Source organism: Acomys minous (genome assembly GCF_964271855.1).
Source record: "Acomys minous genome assembly, chromosome: 17".
Lineage (NCBI taxonomy): Eukaryota > Metazoa > Chordata > Mammalia > Rodentia > Muridae > Acomys > Acomys minous.
The window spans coordinates 24,170,299-24,187,826 of NC_140500.1; the positions used below are offsets into that span (position 1 = coordinate 24,170,299).

The window sequence follows — 17,528 nt, forward strand, 5'->3', positions numbered from 1 at the left end:
TCGCATCCCACCCGAGGCACCTGTCTAAGCTTTAGCACTGTCGTGCCTTCCAGTGCCCTCAAGGTATAGAAATGGAGGCACACATTCCACATACTGTGCTGTTTGCAGTTTTTCACTTAGTGAAGTTTTATTTTAGCATTGGATCAATGGTCTATTATGTAGAGTTTTATCTGCTTTCTTCATCCACTGCCACTAAAACCAGTCCTGGGATAAGAGAGCCGAGTGAAGACAGCCCAAAGCTGAGTCCTCAGAGCATCTTCCTTAGAGTTGGCATTTACCTTCATATCCAACTTGGCTCCTCGTGCTTCTACCATTAAAACATCAGACCAGACATGAGTGGCAATCCTTCACATCTGGACGGTACCCTAGGCATTTTGTCTCCTAGTCAGTGTCACCCTGGCATCTCCTACACTGCGTTCTTGGCTCCTGGACATCACAGCTTTTTCATTTTTTTAGTTGTTTTCCAAAGAAAGGAAACATTGGAGATAAATTCAGAACTTAAGTTCTGAATCTGCCTTCGTGTGTGATCGGGAAACACCTGGAATAGAATCCCAGGCTGGAAATACATAGGTTAGATGTGGGCACTGAAGTGTTGCTCTGCCATCCCAGTACCTGACCTTTGGACAGTTGTTTTCATCTGTGTCTGAACACTTACCTGTTCTTCTGTTTGTCTTCATGTAGTGAGGTCTCACAGGATATGCCTTTTTTCACCCATAGTTCTGGGTCAATCATTTTAGTCTAAAAACTCATGTCTAGCTGTGTGAGGTTTTCTGCTACATAGTTATGCTTCCATGTGTGCAAGGAATTGTTTCCAGGACCCCCTTGGATGCTCAAGTTCCGTGTGTGTGTGTGTGTGTGTGTGTGTGTGTGTGTGTGTGGTGTTGGCATATATCATTCACACTCCCTCCTTATGCTCTAAGTCATCTCTAGGGCCAATATGACACAAATGTAAACAGTTGTTACACTGTATTATTTAGGTAATGAAGACAAGAAAACACATCTGTACATGTTTGGGACAATTGCAGATCTTGGACTACCTTTGATTGACAATTGGTTGAAGAAAAGCTATGGGTACAGAAGCCACGCGGTGCACTGTACACTGTGCACGGTGCTTTCTCCGTGTTCTCATAGCTTTCTTTAACCCCTGGAACTCAAGTGTCAGAAGCCTGTTTCATTTGCTCTTATAGTAGTTCTCTATACAGCCATTTCCTTGGCTGGCTTTCTGGAAGATGTTCTTCTGCTTTACCTTTTGAGTCTTCTTCCTGGCTCTCCATTCCCACTGTCATTCTACTTTTTATTTCCATCCTATAGCTTTTTTTGCTCACCAAGGGTTACCAGAGTGTAACACTGGGAAGCAGGACAGGGGAGGGTCTCGCTGCCTGTGCCATCCCAAGACACTGGCCTCCTAGTTGCTTCCTGCTCAGCTTTTAGGTTCCCAGTCAGAGAAGACTCCTCTCCCCATTCCACAAGTTGCTGGGCACCGTGTCCCCTGCTAAGGGGGAGGGGAAGACCCAGAGAGAAAGGATTGCAAAGAGGACAAGACAGACGATATCCATGCTCACGGGAGACACAGGGTGAGGTCACAGAAGACAATAGAATATACAGAAGACACAGAAGACAATAGAAATGTGGAATCGAAGATGCTTAGCAGGAGCCTAGAGGCCCCAGGAAAGAGGCCGGGGTGTTCAAGGCAGAGGACATTAGCAGACAGGGCTGAAAAGTGTATCTTCCCTTTAGCGGGAGTGGGGAGCCAGTTGTTAAAGCTCAGAGACAAAACAGAATCAGAATTCCGCCCACCCCACCCCACACCCACCCCGGGGCTTCCCTGGGGAGGGAAATCTTGCCCCTCTTGTCTGAGGCTCTGACCCTGACCCTCCCATGTTGGTAGGTGTGGATGATGGCGCTGACATCCCCAGAGAGCTGGTGGTGGGCATCTATGAAAGGATCCAGCAGAAGGAGCTCAAATCCAATGAGGATCATGTCACATACGTCACCAAGGTGGAGAAGTCCATCGTGGGTATGAAGACGGTAAGTGGCCACGCAAAGCAGCACTCCCAGGCAGCCATCTTCCATGTCCTATCCTTTCTTCCGGAAGCCTCTCCTAGTCTGTTCCTCCCCTTTCACGTAGTCATCTCTCTGTTGGCCATAAATTGAGTTTGTGCTGCGTGCCAGGCACCACATCCTTTCCCCCTTTGCATAGTTTCCTCATCCCTCTTGCCCCCAGCTGCTGTCACTAGGATGAGATGTCAAAAAGGACGAGCTGGTGACCTACAGTTAAAACATATGGATTGCCAGTTGAGAAAGTTTAGGGTGCCCTTCACAGGAAGCAGTGGATAACAGGCATGCCTGGGTAGTCCAGATGAGAAGAAGACAGAAAATGAGCTACATGGACTGTAGGTTGTGGCAGCCTGGGCCCAGACAACATGTTCTAATGTGCAGTGAGTATTAAAGCTGGCATCCTCTGTGGCTCACTGTGCTACTGGCACCATACACTGAGTGCAGACAAAGCAGGGAAGGTTCCTGTCCCTCCCACTGGAGGGCGCCTTTGAGCTCTGTTTGTGAACTCCCTCCTCCACCTAGAAAAGAGCTTCGTATCAGAGCCGCTATAGCTGAGGGCTCAGCATGCCTATGCTCTGCAAGCCAGTTGATAATTTACTTACTAGGCTAGATCCCAGGGCTTTTATAATCCTCTCCCCCTTGCACACTTGCATTTGGGTGTGCAGTAAAGAAATGGGTAGCAATTTCACACACGCATGGTTATAGAGGCGGGGAGCGGCTGACAGGTTTTGAACACTCTGAAGGCTTATTTCAGTTTCTGTTCTTCATCCCATAATCTCATAATCCCATTATGAATGAATCCTTTCTCTCAGTATGCTGCCCTGGGGCATGATGAAGGGAACAGACCCTGCCTCCCTCTACCCCTACCCCCACCCCCTCACCCCAGCCCCCCTCACCCTACACCAACCACCCCACCCCCACGCCATGAGAGGTCAAAGGTCAAGTGTTAGCCCAGGCCCATTCCCTGGAACTCTATCTCCTCATCTGGAAAGTGGGTGCCATGGGCCGGGGGAGGGCCCTGGAAGCTTCCCTGTAGAGCCCTGTCTGGGTTCCAGGTGCTGTCCATGCCACACCGCCGCCTGGTCTGCTGCAGCCGGCTCTTCGAGGTGACCGATGTGAACAAGCTACAGAAACAAGCTGCACACCAGAGAGAAGTGTTCCTCTTCAATGATCTGCTGGTGGTGAGCAGTACAGGCCAGGGCGGGAGGGGGGAGGGCAGGATGGGGGAGGGCAGGGTAGATGAGGCTGGTGCTGTGCTGAGTCCTTGCCTACTGGGACGGGGTGGGACATGCCCAAGCATGCAGGCACTCACTGGGCAGGGTGGACCAAGATAAGCCATTCCTGCTTGACACACCATGAATCTGAGGCACACAGTCAGGTCAAAGTGGAAAAGAGCCAGACCCCAGACAGCCTGCCTCTATAATACTGAAAACCTGAGGCAAGGCATCGGCAAGGCACCACATTCCTGCCTGGGAGGTCATCAGAAGGCCACTGTCCCTGGGCCCACGGAGTGGTTGGATAGCACTTGTCCAAGATGCAAAGAGGCAGGCAGGGTGAGTAAGCTCCTGCAGCCCTGTGCTCTCAGGCCTTCTCTGTAAGGGAGTCACACAGAAAGCTCTGCAGGATCCCACAGAAGGGCCCCTCTCTCTCTCCACCCTGCCATTCTGGCCCCATGACTCTTTGGGGGGGGGGGGGAGGCGTGTCCTCCTCCTGTAGCCGGAATAGCAGAACACCTAGGTGCCTGCCATTTGCAGAGCCAATGAGAAAAGGTAGAAACAACACCTCAAAACTGTTCTGTTTAGAGATCAGACAATCTGAGAAGACAGTGTATCAGCATCTTTAAAACCTGCCTTGCACCTCATCTCTTTGCAGCAGGTTATTAGGGGAGCGGCATAGGGCAACACAGGCAGTGGGTCATTCTGGAGGCCAGTCTTGTCCGTGGGTCAGGCAGTCATTTTGGGGGATTTGTGATGTCCACACTTCTCTGGTTCTTGTTCCCACACTTGGCCTCATGAAGCAGAAGTTTGGGCTCAGGCACTTATTGAAACACTGAGTAGTCACTGACTGTATTAACTCTTTATTTCTGCAGGAGCGTTGGGTCTAGGGGGGAGGGGCAAATCATTAACAGTGTGTGTGGACAACCAGTGATAGCTTATTTGTGCGGGTTCCGTTTTTGCAGGATGGAGTACAAATGTGTCTATATGATACAGGATATTAAATGCTCCTCTCAGTCCCTCTGTCCTTTATCACTCCCAAAGAGCAGCGGTACATTTCTGGAGTGCACATCAGGGCCCACCAGGCTTCAACGGGATAAGAAATAAGCCCCATCTTTTGCCCCAGGCTCCCCCAATCCCAGAGGTCTCTGAGCTCATTTTCTGCACACTCCTGGTTGCTCAAATACCTGGCCCCAGGAGCTGCTTCCCACTGGCAGTTGCTCCTTCTCTTCCCATCCCAAAGCTCCTCTAGGTGTGGTCACCTCCCTCTCTCCAAGCAGGTCTCTAATTGAATGTGGCCTCCCGGGTGGCCTCTCGCCCAGGCAAGGCAGCCTGTCCAAGTGCCTTTGATTTCTGATTCTGTTTTACTTCATTTGCCCCTAGCTTTGCTTTGACTTTGCTGGATGGGTCGAGGGGTTTTCTCCTTAACTGTCTTCCTCCTCCATCACATGAGCCTCTGGAGAGCGGGCTCTCTGTCACATCCATTCTTCCACATCCTCTGTGCCCAGCGCATAAGAGGTGCTAAATAAAATATAAGCGCACATGTTGAGCAACTGATGAACTGATCTTTCATTTTAGACAGAAATGAAAGAAAAAGAAAGAAAGAGGGGAAGGAGGGAGAAATGGGAGGAAGAGGAAGAGAGGGAGGGAGGGAGGGGAGAAGGAAGGATGGAGGCAGAAAGGAAAGAAGGAAGGAAGGAAGGAAAGCTAATGACGGAACTCTATCCAATGGTGGTAGGATCAGTGACTGGGTTTCAGTGGAGACTTGGGGGTTGCTTTTCGTTTGTTGGTTTAAATAGGATTTTGAAAGGAAGCTTTCTCTAAGGAGCATTTGGGTTAACTTAACTAATGAGAGGAATCTGGCCATGCAGAAAGCTGCAGGGAGAGTTGTAGAGAGGGAACGGCTGCTACAGAACTGAGCTAGGCTGCTACAGGCTGCAAAAAAGGAGGTCAGTGTGAGGCCAGCATAAAGCCCATCTGGGGCAGAGGCTGAGTCTGGGAGGACATACAGGCCAGAGCTTCTAATGCGGAAGTAACGGGATCCAGTGGGGTTTAAGCAGTGACTGGCCCGTGTGTATGGACCACCAGGTTGGAAGGAGGGGGAACTGTTCTGATGTGTAGAGGTGCGCATCTCCGTGTATTGACAGTGCCCATAGTGTCTCTGGGTATTGGTGCCTGTCCATGTGCACACACATTTACAGGAGCCCCCTCATCTGTTTCCGTCCCTCCCCTGGGCAGATTCTCAAGCTGTGCCCAAAGAAGAAGAGCTCCTTCACATACACCTTCTGCAAGGCAGTCGGCCTGCTAGGCATGCGGTTTCACCTCTTTGAGAATGAGTGTGAGTCCTCCCGGGAGCCCCCAGAGGGTGGAGGCTTCCCCAAACACCAGCCTTCCCTGCACCTAGCTGCCCAAAGCTCACTGCTGGGGATCGGGCTGGATTTCAGATTACTCCCATGGCATCACTCTGGCAACTCCACTCTCGGGCTCTGAGAAGAAGCAGGTGCTGCATTTCTGCGCCCTGGGCTCCGACGAGATGCAAAAGTTCGTGGAGGACCTGAAGGAGTCAATTGCTGAGGTGACAGAGCTGGAACAGATTCGGATAGAGTGTAAGGATGGCCCCCTCCCCCCCCCACCCACTCCCCCCCTCTACCCCCCTACCCCACCCACTCCACCTACCTCCCACCCCCACCTCCTCACCCCCACCCCCACACCCCCACTCCCCCCGACCCCTCATGCCTCCTATCCCCACACCCCCACCCACACAACCCACCCCCCACCCCCACACACCCCGACTCCCAAGGCAGAAAGATGGGGTCCGCAAAGCAGAGGCAGCATGCATACACACCTGCCTCTGCCTCCTGGGAACTGTCACTCCTCCACTGCCCCAACCCGAGCCAGCCCCCCTCACCCCTGAATTTCTAGCCCCGCTGCCACATTCCATCCCAATGTGGGGTTGCTTCACAACTGAAGTGAGCCCCACCTCCCAGAGTACACACTGGTGTCTACACGGGGCGCACAAGGGCCTTTCTCACCTAGAATGCTGTTGCTACGTTTCCACTTATAGTCACAGTAGCCTACAAGGGAGCTGTTACGTCCCGTTTGAGAGATGAAGCTCAGAGACAGTAACCAGTGCTAATGCGCAGGCAGAGCTGGCATAGGCAGTTAAGGCTGATGGTTGGTCTCACGGTCTTTCCCCTGTGGGACTGAGGTTCTGTGTATAGTCTCCTAAGAAAAACGCTCAAAATTTGGCTAAACTGAAACCCAAGCAGGTTGCTCCTTGGCAAGTGGGACGGTGCGTTGAGTGCCTGCTGGTTTTGTACAACATTGGTTTCCGTGGACTCAGGGGTGTCACAAACAAATTCTTTTCAAGGGTTGGACTAGTTACCTTAGAGGGCCCTGTTTAGCTCTTTGTTCTTGAACATTCTCAAAGGTGTGTCTGGAGATGGATTTATTTTGCCCCTGGTCAGAATGTCACAAATGGCTCCAAACTGCTTAGAGAGGCGCTGCCCGCCTGGCCTCGGCAGTACTGAGGGAGAAACATTTCGTCTAGCCCGGAGGAGTGAGGGAGAGCACGGGACAGCCTAGAAGTCCATTCTCAGAGCATCAGAGGAGCAGATCTGGTCAGAATCCATTATATCAAGGGGCAGGGAGAAAGCCGCTTCGGCAGCTGACTTTGGGGGGGGGGGGGTGCCGCGTCGGGGTGGACAAGAAAGCCAGAAGGAAAGTAGGTAGGGGGCTGCCTCCAGGTCTTCAGATGAAGAGAAAGTGGGTGACAGGGAAAGGTGGCCGTGGAGGCAGGCAGGAGAAGAAATGAGTCAGCAAGGAGGCAAATGGAAGGCACAAGTAGCCACCATTTCAGGGCCCCGCTACGCACCTAGCACTGGGCAGGCGGCAGGACCCAGCATTTAGTTCCTACAACTCCCCTTGTGTGCACACCGTGCTCTTCCTCTTGTAAGCAAGGCAACTGAGGCCAGCAGCACTTAAAATGGGGGTCCAAGTTCTCATAGTGAGAGGCAATGAACGCCACGTCCAGGCCCTCCAAACTCACGCGTAATTACGTAATTAGGACACTAACTCCTCCAAAGCCAGGAGGGTCCCTCTGGGGCCAGCAAGCAACTAACTGAGTTCCGTAAGAGTGCGTACAAGGGAAGAGTGCTGTGGTTCTGGCAACTAGGACAAACTGCTGGTCTGGACACTTACTGTGTAGTGTCCCTGGATTCTAGACAGCCAGAGAAACAGCAATGGAACCCAAGTGGGTAGTTTTAATAAAGGAATCCTGAGTCATGTCCCTTGGAACCAAGAAGCTGAGAGCGCGCTTTAATAATACCTGTCAAATCTACATGGACAGCAACTAGCCAGGCCCCTAGAGCCACTGGGAGAATAAACTGCAGTTTCTAGTGCAGAGAGGCTCCAGCAGAGCACCAGCGGGGGGGGGGGGGGGGGGAGGGGGTTCCGGCGGGGGGAGGGGCAGACATGTGTCCCAGCCACACAGATTATGGAATCTACCCCTTGGGGGCATTGCTAAACACCCTGTAGGAAGCTCAGCAGCTGACAGCTAGGGATGGGGCAGCATTCCTGCCAAGCACACATGGACGGACTAGATGTCACCAACTGTGTCTAGGACCAATACTGCATTTTCTTGCACACTGTCCTAATGTTTTCAAAGCATGGAACACTCGCCCAGGTCAGGCCTTGTTCTGTGTGCTTTATCTCAGGCCATCTTCCTAAACCCTATCGGGCAGTGAACCCAGCTGTCTCCTCAAGTGAGGCAGGCATAGAGAGGCCCATCAGTCCAGGGTGTCAACCCCAGCAGGCCACCTCCCTGTCCCACACCAGCCTTTTGTGGTCCCTCGGACAGTCAAACAGATCTTGCTATCATCACTCACGGATGCAGCTGCCAGACAGATTTAGCTGGTTCTCAGTGCTCCAGCCCAACCCAAAGTCCCTGTGGGACTGGAGAGCGAGCATTCTCCCCCTGCCTCCTCCCACTCTCCCCTACCTCCTCCCACTCTCCCCTGCCTCCTCCCACTCTCCCCTGCCTCCTCTCACCCTCCCCCTGTACTCTCCCCCTGCCCCCTTCCACTCTCCCCTGCCTCCTCCCACTCTCCCCCTGCCTCCTCCCACTCTCCCCTTGTCTCCTCCCACTCTCCCCTGCCTCCTCCCACTCTCCCCTGTCTCCTCCCACTCTCCCCCTGCCTCCTCCCACTCTCCCCTGTCTCCTCCCACTCTCCCCTGCCTCCTCCCACTCTCCCCCTGCCTTCTCCCTCTCTCCCCTTGTCTCCTCCCACTCTCCCCCTGTCTCCTCCCACTCTCCCCCTGCCTCCTCCCACTCTCCCCTTATCCCCTTGCTCCCCGGGACTGGGGGCTGTGAGTGCTGCCTCTGTATCCTTCTCCCTTCCTTAGGGGAACTGGAGAAGCAGCAGGGGACAAAGACACACTCTGTAAGGTCTGCTGGAGCTCAGGGGGACCCACAATCGAAGCAAGGATCGCCCACAGGTGAGAGTGGGCTCTGCCCTTACTCCGGCCCATACAAAGGCCACCGCGGTCCTGCACCTGGCTCTGGGGGCTTTGGGTGGGCAGTGCTGTCTCTCTGGCTATTTCTTTCCATGGAGAAGCTCCAGACTTGTGTCCTTAACTTTTAGTCCTTAGCTTGGGGTAGAGAAAGGTGACCGAGAAATGTGTCCACTTTGCAAACTGTACCAAAGTGCGGGACTGCATGTGGAATGTCACCACTTGCCCCTGGAGTCTGGCCAAGACCCCTGATGGCCTGGAATCAATCCAAATGAGCCCTGAACTCTATTTCTTAATTGGTTTCTTCAGATTAAATTTCCCTTGCTAGCCATGTGAGCTTAGGGCCTAGTATTCCCTTTGCCCAGCCCTTGAAGTCGGCTTACCCTTGCCCGACTTTATTCTTTCTGCCAGCTACCTCAGTCTGATCCACTGGCAAGGAGCAGGAGAAGTGGGCTCGGACAGCCTCCATATCCCCTTCATAAGGAGAAATTGGAAGAGAAACAGGAAATAGATACACAGAAACCCCGTGCACAGCTCATGTGTTAGCTTACCCATTCAGTCTTGCATCCACACTCAGAGCTTGTAGCATGAGCGTTCTGATTGCACCGGCCGAGACAAGCCTTTCCCTTTCGCAGCAAGGCTTCGGGCTCTCTGTGCTGTGGAAAGCATCTCTCTGAGATGTCATCTATATAGCGCCATAACTCTCCACCCGCCTAAACCAATAGCCTCCTTTACTTTCTGCTCGGGATGTGGGTCACCGCTCACTTTTCAGGCCCGCCTGCATTTTACCATCTGGGTACCAGCTGACGTGACTCATCCCCTCCAGCTTCTCTTGAGGGAGCTGTGAGCCCTTGTCAGATCTGCATGTGTATCTCCGGGGGGGCTTGCCCACGCTGCCCTTGACTGCACAGCTTCCTTTACACTTTTGGGAAGCTGGGGTGGGGGTGGGGCGAGGGGGCTGAGGAGTGAGAAACTCCAAGGAGCTCAGGTATAGAAGACCTCAGCCAGGAAGAGTCCCCAAGCCGTTCCTGGGGGTCCACAGGGCTCCCTGATGCATACCAGGTGGTGAGACGCTGTAGTCCTAATCACAGGCCATTAGCAGCTCTACGCATGGCAAGCACCATGGTGGGTGTGCCGTGGGGCCCTTAGGTCCTCAGAACTCCACACACAGCACCCCTTAAGTTGTAGTGATCATAGCAAATGGCGGCCTCTCCTTCAAGGGGCCTATGGTGAAAGGAGGCAGGTTTACGTGGTTCCCACAAGTCACTTAAAAGCCAGCTTTCCCAGGTCATACAAGGATTCGACCAGGAGAAAAATGACTCCAACAGTACAAAATCAGAAAAGAATTCCAGAAAGGCCTGCTTGTCTGTGGAGGCCCAGAGAGGTGCAGCACCCTACCCCAGATTACACAGCTACTGAGTGGCCTAGGGAGGCTCCCTATGCCAGGCAGCGCCCCCAGTGGAGTATGTGTGGGCGTAACCTACAGTCTCGTCTTGCTACCCACGCCAGCTAGAGGGTAGTGATGCCGGATGGGGAGGAAGGGACCCCGGGTTCCAGGCAGGACTGGTGGAGAATGAGCCCTATGCTGTTTGCATTCAAAGCCAAAAGGGAAGCCATGGCAGGAGAGAAAGCGGCGGAGAGCTCGGGGGAGGTAAGTGGAGGCCTGGTGGCATCCAGGTGAGTAAGCCTGTGACCCACCCGCCCCCCTTGTCCCTCCTTCTCACTGTCTCTGTTGTTTCTCTTCTCAGGTATTAATCAATGCCTCCCCAGCCCGACTCACCATTTTACCAATTTCAAGAGATACAATTAAAAGTTACTGCTAGCATGGGTAATGCCACACTCTCCCAGCGCCTAGTTAAGCCGCAAGCACTGCCAAACTGCTCCCCAGCCAGCCAACCCGGCCCACTGCCCTCCAGGGCCAAGCTCCCAGCCCAGCCCAGCCCAGCCCAGCCCAGGGAGATGAACCCACGACACTCCCGTGGCCTTGGGCCATCCTTCCACGCTCTTTGTGTATCCACTCCCCTCACCCCCAACACACTGCTCTTTCCTCAACTATATGCTGTAGCCGAGACTCAACAGTCCCTTTCTAGGTCCTTCCAGATCCTTCCATTCCCTGAACAGAGAGAGCCTGGGCTCCCTCTCCATGTCAATTCCTAAAGTCAAGGCCTCCATGATCACTCCTAAGGACCCTTGGATACCTCCTGGGGAGACTGGAGGAATGGGGTTGAGACAGTGAGAAGGGATTTCTCCCTGGGGCAACTAGTCTCTGGAAAGTTGGCCATGGGGTGGGGTGAGCACAGGAGAAAAAGAGGCAGAACAGGGTTGGGGTGCCTCAAGAGTTTTTCCTGGGGGATGAGCTCTTAAAGCCAAAGACCCTCCTCACTGGAGGAGAAGCTGCCATCTCCAAGCCACCAGGGAAAGGAACCTGGAAGTAGCAGCTGGCTTCCACCAGCCCCAAGGCAGCCCCTAAAGGCAGTGTACACTGCCTCCCATACAGACCCTCTCTTTGGCTGCCAGGCCTTGAGGACCACCAGCTGCTTGCTCATAGACAGTCCTTTCCCATGCCCATTAGCAGGAGGGCTCCCCTAGATGTGGAGGGAGATGCCCACCCAGAAGCCTGCCAAGCCCTGGGGAGCCACAGGATACCTGGGAGTTCAGTTTCTCTCTGTCCCCGCACCCCACCCCCCACGTGTTTCTGGAGGAGGCACCTTTACCCGGAGGAGCTTCCCGCCCCAGCAGCTGAACAGCCCCCAGGGTGGGTATTCCATCCCCTGCCCTGCGCCCGCATCTTCCCGCAGCTGCCCATTCTCAGCCTTGCAGATAACCCTAGTCACCAGCCCTCCAGCACATCCTCCTGGGGCGACCCAGGGAGGACCAGCCATATGATGCCCCTCTTCCCTCCTATCCACCCAAAGGACCACGTGGCTATCTGCAAGGCTGCCCCGCCCCTCCAGCTAGCTCCAGGGATCCTGCCAGCCTCTGCTCCCCTAAGCAGAGGGCAATGTGGCCACCCCCATGGCCTCTCGGCTTGGCCTTAGCTCCTTCTCCTCTGGCGTTGCTTGGCCAAGCCCCTGTGGCAGGCGCTCCTCCATTTCCTCTGAGCTATTGTGACTGCTACTCATGTTCATCCTCTCTCTCTCTCTCTGTCTCTCTCTCTCTCTCTCTCTCTCTCTCTCTCTCTCTCTCTTTCTCTCTCTCTCAGGCTTTTTCACTTTACTGAGTCTTAAAGGATCTGGGCTGGGATGGGACTGTCATGCACATAGAGGGAAGTGAAGACTGTGTCCCTGTGTACAGGGCTGAGGTTGTGGGCTACATGGAAGAAACTGAGGATGAGGAGAGAAGGAAGGCTCACTGGCCCTGGATTGGGTAGCCCAGCATTGGTGCATCAGACACACATGAGGGTGCTGTGACACGGGGGTTAGGAACCAGAGAGGATGCTTGGTCAGGCTGTCTCAGAACACTTCTCCTGGAGAATTATTCAGAATACCAGTAGGTATGAGGCTAGCCTGTGCCCTGCTTTAGCAGTGGTGACATGACATCCCCTGAGAGGACAGAGATGCTGGCCATGCCCTCTGTGGGATGTGTGACTCAACAGCCAAGAACTCTGCTCCCTCATCTTGGGTGATTTCCGGCCTGGAGAATGTTGTCCAGGTGGAGGGAAAGGATGAAGAAAATCATCCTTACGGCTGGCTGATTTGGGTGCTGGGGCTAGAGTCTTAGTGAGCCTTAGGGGGAGACAGCACAACTTTAGGAAAGGAGTCTCTGAAATTACACTCTTGGGCAATGAGCAGGACTAGTAAACACTGCTCTGGAACTCTGGGTATGAGCTGTTCTGGCCCAGGCCTGGAATAAGGTCCTCTCCCCTGCATCCTCAGCACGCCCCCTCTGTGCCTGAGAAGTTAGCCCTACAAGGTGGTACCTCAGGACAGACACCCCAGGAGAAAGCATCTTCAGAGAGAAGGATCCTAGCCACCTCCAAAAGACCCATGTTTTTGGAGAAGATGGCGGTGGGTCACAGCTAGCTACCGACTAGGGAGATGAGGGATGAGGTAGAAAAGGATGAGGAATTAAACCATTCTCCTTTCCTCGTGGTGTCTGTTTCCTCCACCTCTTCTGCCATTAAGAGAGGGGCCTGGATATGTTCCTGCTCCTAGGCCTACTGAGCGGGCCTTTCACGGGTCTCAGACACAAGTTCAAGAAGGACGGATTATTGTAGGATAAGGAGTTTATTTAAAGAGTTATGAGCATCCTAGACAGACAGATACAAGCGTGGCATGGCTCAAGGGAGAGTCCGGCTCTAGATGGGGCTTCTGAAGAGAGGGATCGGAGCCCACATGGTAGAAGTCCTTTCTTAGAACTGTGATTAGAAGCATGGGCCTGCTACGAGGCTCTCTGACTCACAGGCTGGAGTCAAGGATGTGTGGCCACCAATACCCACTCGGATGCTAGTGCACTTCTCTTCGTGAGAATCCTGGCGCCTGGAAGCCTGTTAGCTAGGGACTGGTGAGGGGGTGGGGGGGATGACAATGTCCTCAGGAGGCATCTCTCGGCATCTGTGGGAAGGGAAAACGCTGCTGCTAGCAGGTACTCTAGCCTGAGCAGCAATTCTGGTCCAGACTCAAGCATTACATTCTTACGATGAGTCTGCCCTGGCCACCTGTTCCCGGCCCATGCAAGGAGTCAAGAAAGGAGCTCTCTCCACCTCTCTGCCTTGTAACATGCAGGTCTAACCAAGACCTGTAGCTTGAGTGGCACAGGAAGGTGAAGGGGACTGTCTCAGCAGCTCTCAGACACAGGGGTCATGGCCTTGGGGAGTATAGGAGGACAGGACCCCTTCAAGGCTCCCTAGCATTCTGAGTTCAGGTACTTTGATGGTGAATGATGAGGTTCCCTCCTTAATCGCACCCTGGGCACAAGGAGAATGGCCCTGCTTCTCGGAGTAGAGAGAGAGTACATAGGGAGGAGTTAGCCTCCTGTCTCACAGATGAGCAGACTGGGACATGGAGAACCACGGCTGCTGTAGGCACTCTCTCTACCACCACAGAAGAGTGGCCTGAGAAACAGTTTCCCTGTGGGGGGTGGGGAGGAGAAGCGGGGTCAAAGCCAGGGACTGAGAGCATCCTCTGGACAGTAGGAAGGAGAGGTCTGAAGGGAGGCTCTGGGAGGCTTGGGTGGCCAGCCCCAGCAGCTGGGAATTAGTGGTAACTTTTCATGCTTCTCTGGCTGTTTCTAAACTAGGTGTCAATTCACAACAGGCTTCAAACGTCCCAGCACAGCCCCAGGTTGGGTGTCGAGAGGGATGCGCCAGCACCGTCACCACCAACATCATCACCACCACCACCACCACCAACGTTGCCGCCAGACCCACAGCCTAGCCCCCTGAGGGAGCAGCCCCCACCGCTGCCACTGCCGCCACCCACACCCCCAGGCACCCTGGTGCAGTGCCAGCAAATTGTCAAGGTCATTGTCCTGGACAAACCCTGCTTGGCCCGCATGGAGCCCCTGCTGAGCCAGGCTCTGTCCTGCTATGCCTCATCTTCCTCAGACTCCTGTGGCTCCACGCCCTTGCGTGGCCCAGGCTCCCCAGTTAAGGTCATCCACCAGCCTCCACTGCCTCCACCCCCACCCCCATACAATCACCCTCATCAGTTCTGTCCGCCAGGCTCTCTGCTGCTCCGACGCCGCTATTCCAGTGGCTCAAGGAGCCTGGTGTAGGCTCTGCCCTTAGCCACCGGCTGTTCCAATGGGCTGTCCTTCAGGAATCTGGGCTGCCCCTTGCCACTCCTCACATCTTGGCATAGTGCCTCCCTGGCCACTGATCACTGTTGTGGGAAGAGAATGACCTGGCAAGATGGTTTGCTTGACCCAGCCATCCTTCACTAAATTATTTTAGTACTTTGCCACAAACATGTAATACCGCCTCGCTCTCCTAGGGGTCCCACATAGCCGGATGGGCCATGCTTTCTCCTCTGTATTCACCGTGCTCCCCCAACTAGACTGTAGATCAAAGGAAAACTGAAGGCAGAGAGGGTGTGGCCTGATGGGCTTGCAGACTTGGTCTATTAGCAAGACCAGTGGACAAGACCAAAAGGCTAGACTTGCCAGCAGCGTACCCCAGGACAGGAGTAGAGTACCCCAACATAAGGTGTATCTATGACCAAGCTAAATAGAGGACAGCTAGCCCTGACTCCCCAGGTTGGGGGGGGGTCTAAGAGTAACAGGGGAGAGGGGGTTTGTCTGCTGCTTCTGTCATCCAAGCCTGTAGTTGGAAGCCTGGTTCTCTGTGCCTCAGGGACATTGGCTCCCTTAATCATGTTTGTTCTGCCACCTCCTGAGAATTCTGAGCTACCCAGACCCAGGAAAGATTTAAGGAGAAGGGACAGGCTGTCTAATTCTAGGCGGGTCAATTCAACATGTCCCTGGGAGGTCATGTCTGCAAAGTGCACTTGGTGAAAACATTTGGTCCTCCAGCCTCCAACGCATGGGCAGTTATCCATAAACACATGTGAGAACCGGGTTGATTGCTTCTTTGTGGAGCCAGAAGCAAGGAGTTGGGGTGCTGGTCTGCCCAGTAGGGGTGTGTCTTGGTACTACTGCAGCCTCTGTGTACACAGACAAGGTAAAGCAGTGGGGCTGCAGAGTCACTGTGTCATCCTGCTGTCCTACCCTTGAAACAGTCCCTCCCTGGACAATGCAGACTGGCTTCCAGCAGTGATGGCCAAGAGTTCCCGGGACCTTCAAAACTGCAGAGCAGAGCTAAGCAGGGCTCAGGCATCCACTTTCCAGGCCAACCAGGACCAGAGTCAACACAGGTGGCCCTGGTCCAGCAGAGCCTCAGACAGATGAGGCAGCCCCAAAGACTACAGAGATAATGTCATAGGCTGTCACATTCATGGGATTTTCAGGGACCATCTGTCACATGCCAGGCCAGCCTCCTTATCTAAGGCCAACAGCTATTTCTGACCTTCCTCAGTATGGCCACCTAGTCAGAGCCTGTTTTTAAAGCTTTAAAGAGGTGAGAGGCACAGTGAATACTGCCATTGTTGGAAGTAAGCTGGCTTTTCCTGGTCCCTACTATACACCCCAAAATTCAGTACTCTGGACCAGACAGAAGGCAGAAGTAACCCAGGCCAGATGACCTCATTTCATGTATGTGCATGCATGTGCATGCATGCATGTGTCTGTATGTGTTTTCACCCTGAGGTCATTGTGATGTCACCCGGGGAGTTTCTGGCCAATTCCTGTAACTTTTGGCCAATATTCTATCTCCCCAGGGGCTCCCAGCCTGTGTTTTTCTCAGTTGACTGCCTTGAACCCTTCTGGAGTACCCACATTTGAGAAAATAATCAGAACCTGTCAGAGTGCAACAGCTGGCAGATAGGATGCACTCTTTAGACTCCTCACCCATCTGGGCCGGAGCAGAAAGTGTTAGGGCCTGGGGAGAGACCAGAGCTTTCTGTGGGATGGGATAAATGTGAGGAAAATAGAGGAAAATTTATGACTAGTGCAGAGGATGTATAAAGGAGTCTAAGTGTGTTTCTGGAGTAGGGGTCATGGTATCAAGGGCTGAGAAGAGGGACATAGCCCTGGATAGCCCAGTTCCCGTTGCCAAGCCCTGTTCCCTGCTCACATCTGGCTTCATGCTAACAGCGCCTCTGTCTGTCCCCACCTCAGCTGAAGCCTGACTTTCCAGGTGAGCTCCTGCTTCAGCTGGCCAAGGTTTGGGGGCCTGGTCCACATGTGCAGGCTCTGGGGACCCAGACTGTCAGGCACTGTGCACCTTTTTCTACAGGGAGAGGTTGCTGCAGTAGACCTAGACCCTGCTGGCAAGAGCAAAGTCCTGCACAGGAAGCCACACTGCTTGGGGGTCACAGGATAGAACAGTCCTGAGCTGGCAGGGCTTTGAGCCCCCAATGGCCCAGGGCAGGGAGGAACTAGTGCACCTTACTGGCCAGGCAACATTAGAGCCCCCAGCATGTGTTGCCTCCTTCCCCTGGTCAGCCAACCTACAAATGGTGGCGTCCATCTGTATCTTAGTCCCCAGAGATCTGGGAGAAGCCTCCTGCCCATTCCCATGGCATGGCCATGTCAGGGCCTCAGTTTTTCTTAGAGGCCCAGAAAGAGGCTCTTGAGACTCCAGCTGTCTCAAAATTAAGGGAGCAGTGGAGTGCTAGCTGAGCTTCCAGATCCAAATGCCCTAAGATGCACTCATCCATCAACTTTCTAGGCCTTACTTTGGGGAGCCTGGGCCCCTCTCCCAATTTATCCATTTGGCCCCAACTCCAGAATTAAGTGGGAGGTGGAAGCACCTTTCCTAACCTACTTTTAGGCAGTCCCACCTCCAGTTCTAATGCAGGTCCTGTCTTGGCAGCCTTTCCTGGAAGCCAGCCTGTGTGTCTTCTCGTCTGCAAAGATGTCTCACAAATATGTATGGGTCCTGGGTCTTTGATTTCCCCATCCCCAACCTGTCCGGAGCCTGCCAGGATGTCTCTGTTACCCAGTAGGGGTTCCTGATATCGTCCGTCTGTCTGTCTCCACATCTGCTGTCCATCTTTCAGTGGTACCTCTCCTCCCCTGCTCACCCTTCACCAGGTGGAGTGACAGCTCTCTGGGGACAGGCAGGGTGGCTGCACTCAGCAACTAATCCAAATGGCAAATATTTTGTAACAAAATAGCCCAGAGGTATTTTATCTGTTCAATTCATAGAGTTTTAGAGATTCTATTGAAATGTGTCACTTGAGCAAA

The 17,528-nt window shown here is 53.6% G+C and overlaps 1 protein-coding gene across 10 annotated transcripts in view; it reads left to right on the forward strand.

Annotated features, from left to right (window-relative positions):
- The window catches only part of IQSEC3 (IQ motif and Sec7 domain ArfGEF 3), a 96,447-nt gene extending 78,919 nt beyond the window's left edge, over positions 1-17,528 (forward strand). For 2 of the 10 annotated variants that reach the window (XM_084766510.1, XM_084766511.1), the window contains 7 exons: positions 1,889-2,028; positions 3,114-3,239; positions 5,511-5,610; positions 5,717-5,878; positions 8,676-8,768; positions 10,385-10,434; positions 14,022-17,528. In XM_084766510.1, the coding sequence (XP_084622636.1) occupies positions 1,889-2,028; positions 3,114-3,239; positions 5,511-5,610; positions 5,717-5,878; positions 8,676-8,768; positions 10,385-10,434; positions 14,022-14,498 (1,148 nt within the window). In that variant the 3' untranslated portion in view covers positions 14,499-17,528. Of the gene's footprint in view, positions 1-1,888; positions 2,029-3,113; positions 3,240-5,510; positions 5,611-5,716; positions 5,879-8,675; positions 8,769-10,384; positions 10,435-10,531; positions 11,346-14,021 lie in introns of those variants that run through there. The other 8 variants (XM_084766516.1, XM_084766515.1, XM_084766519.1 and 5 more) reach the window with 8 other exon arrangements.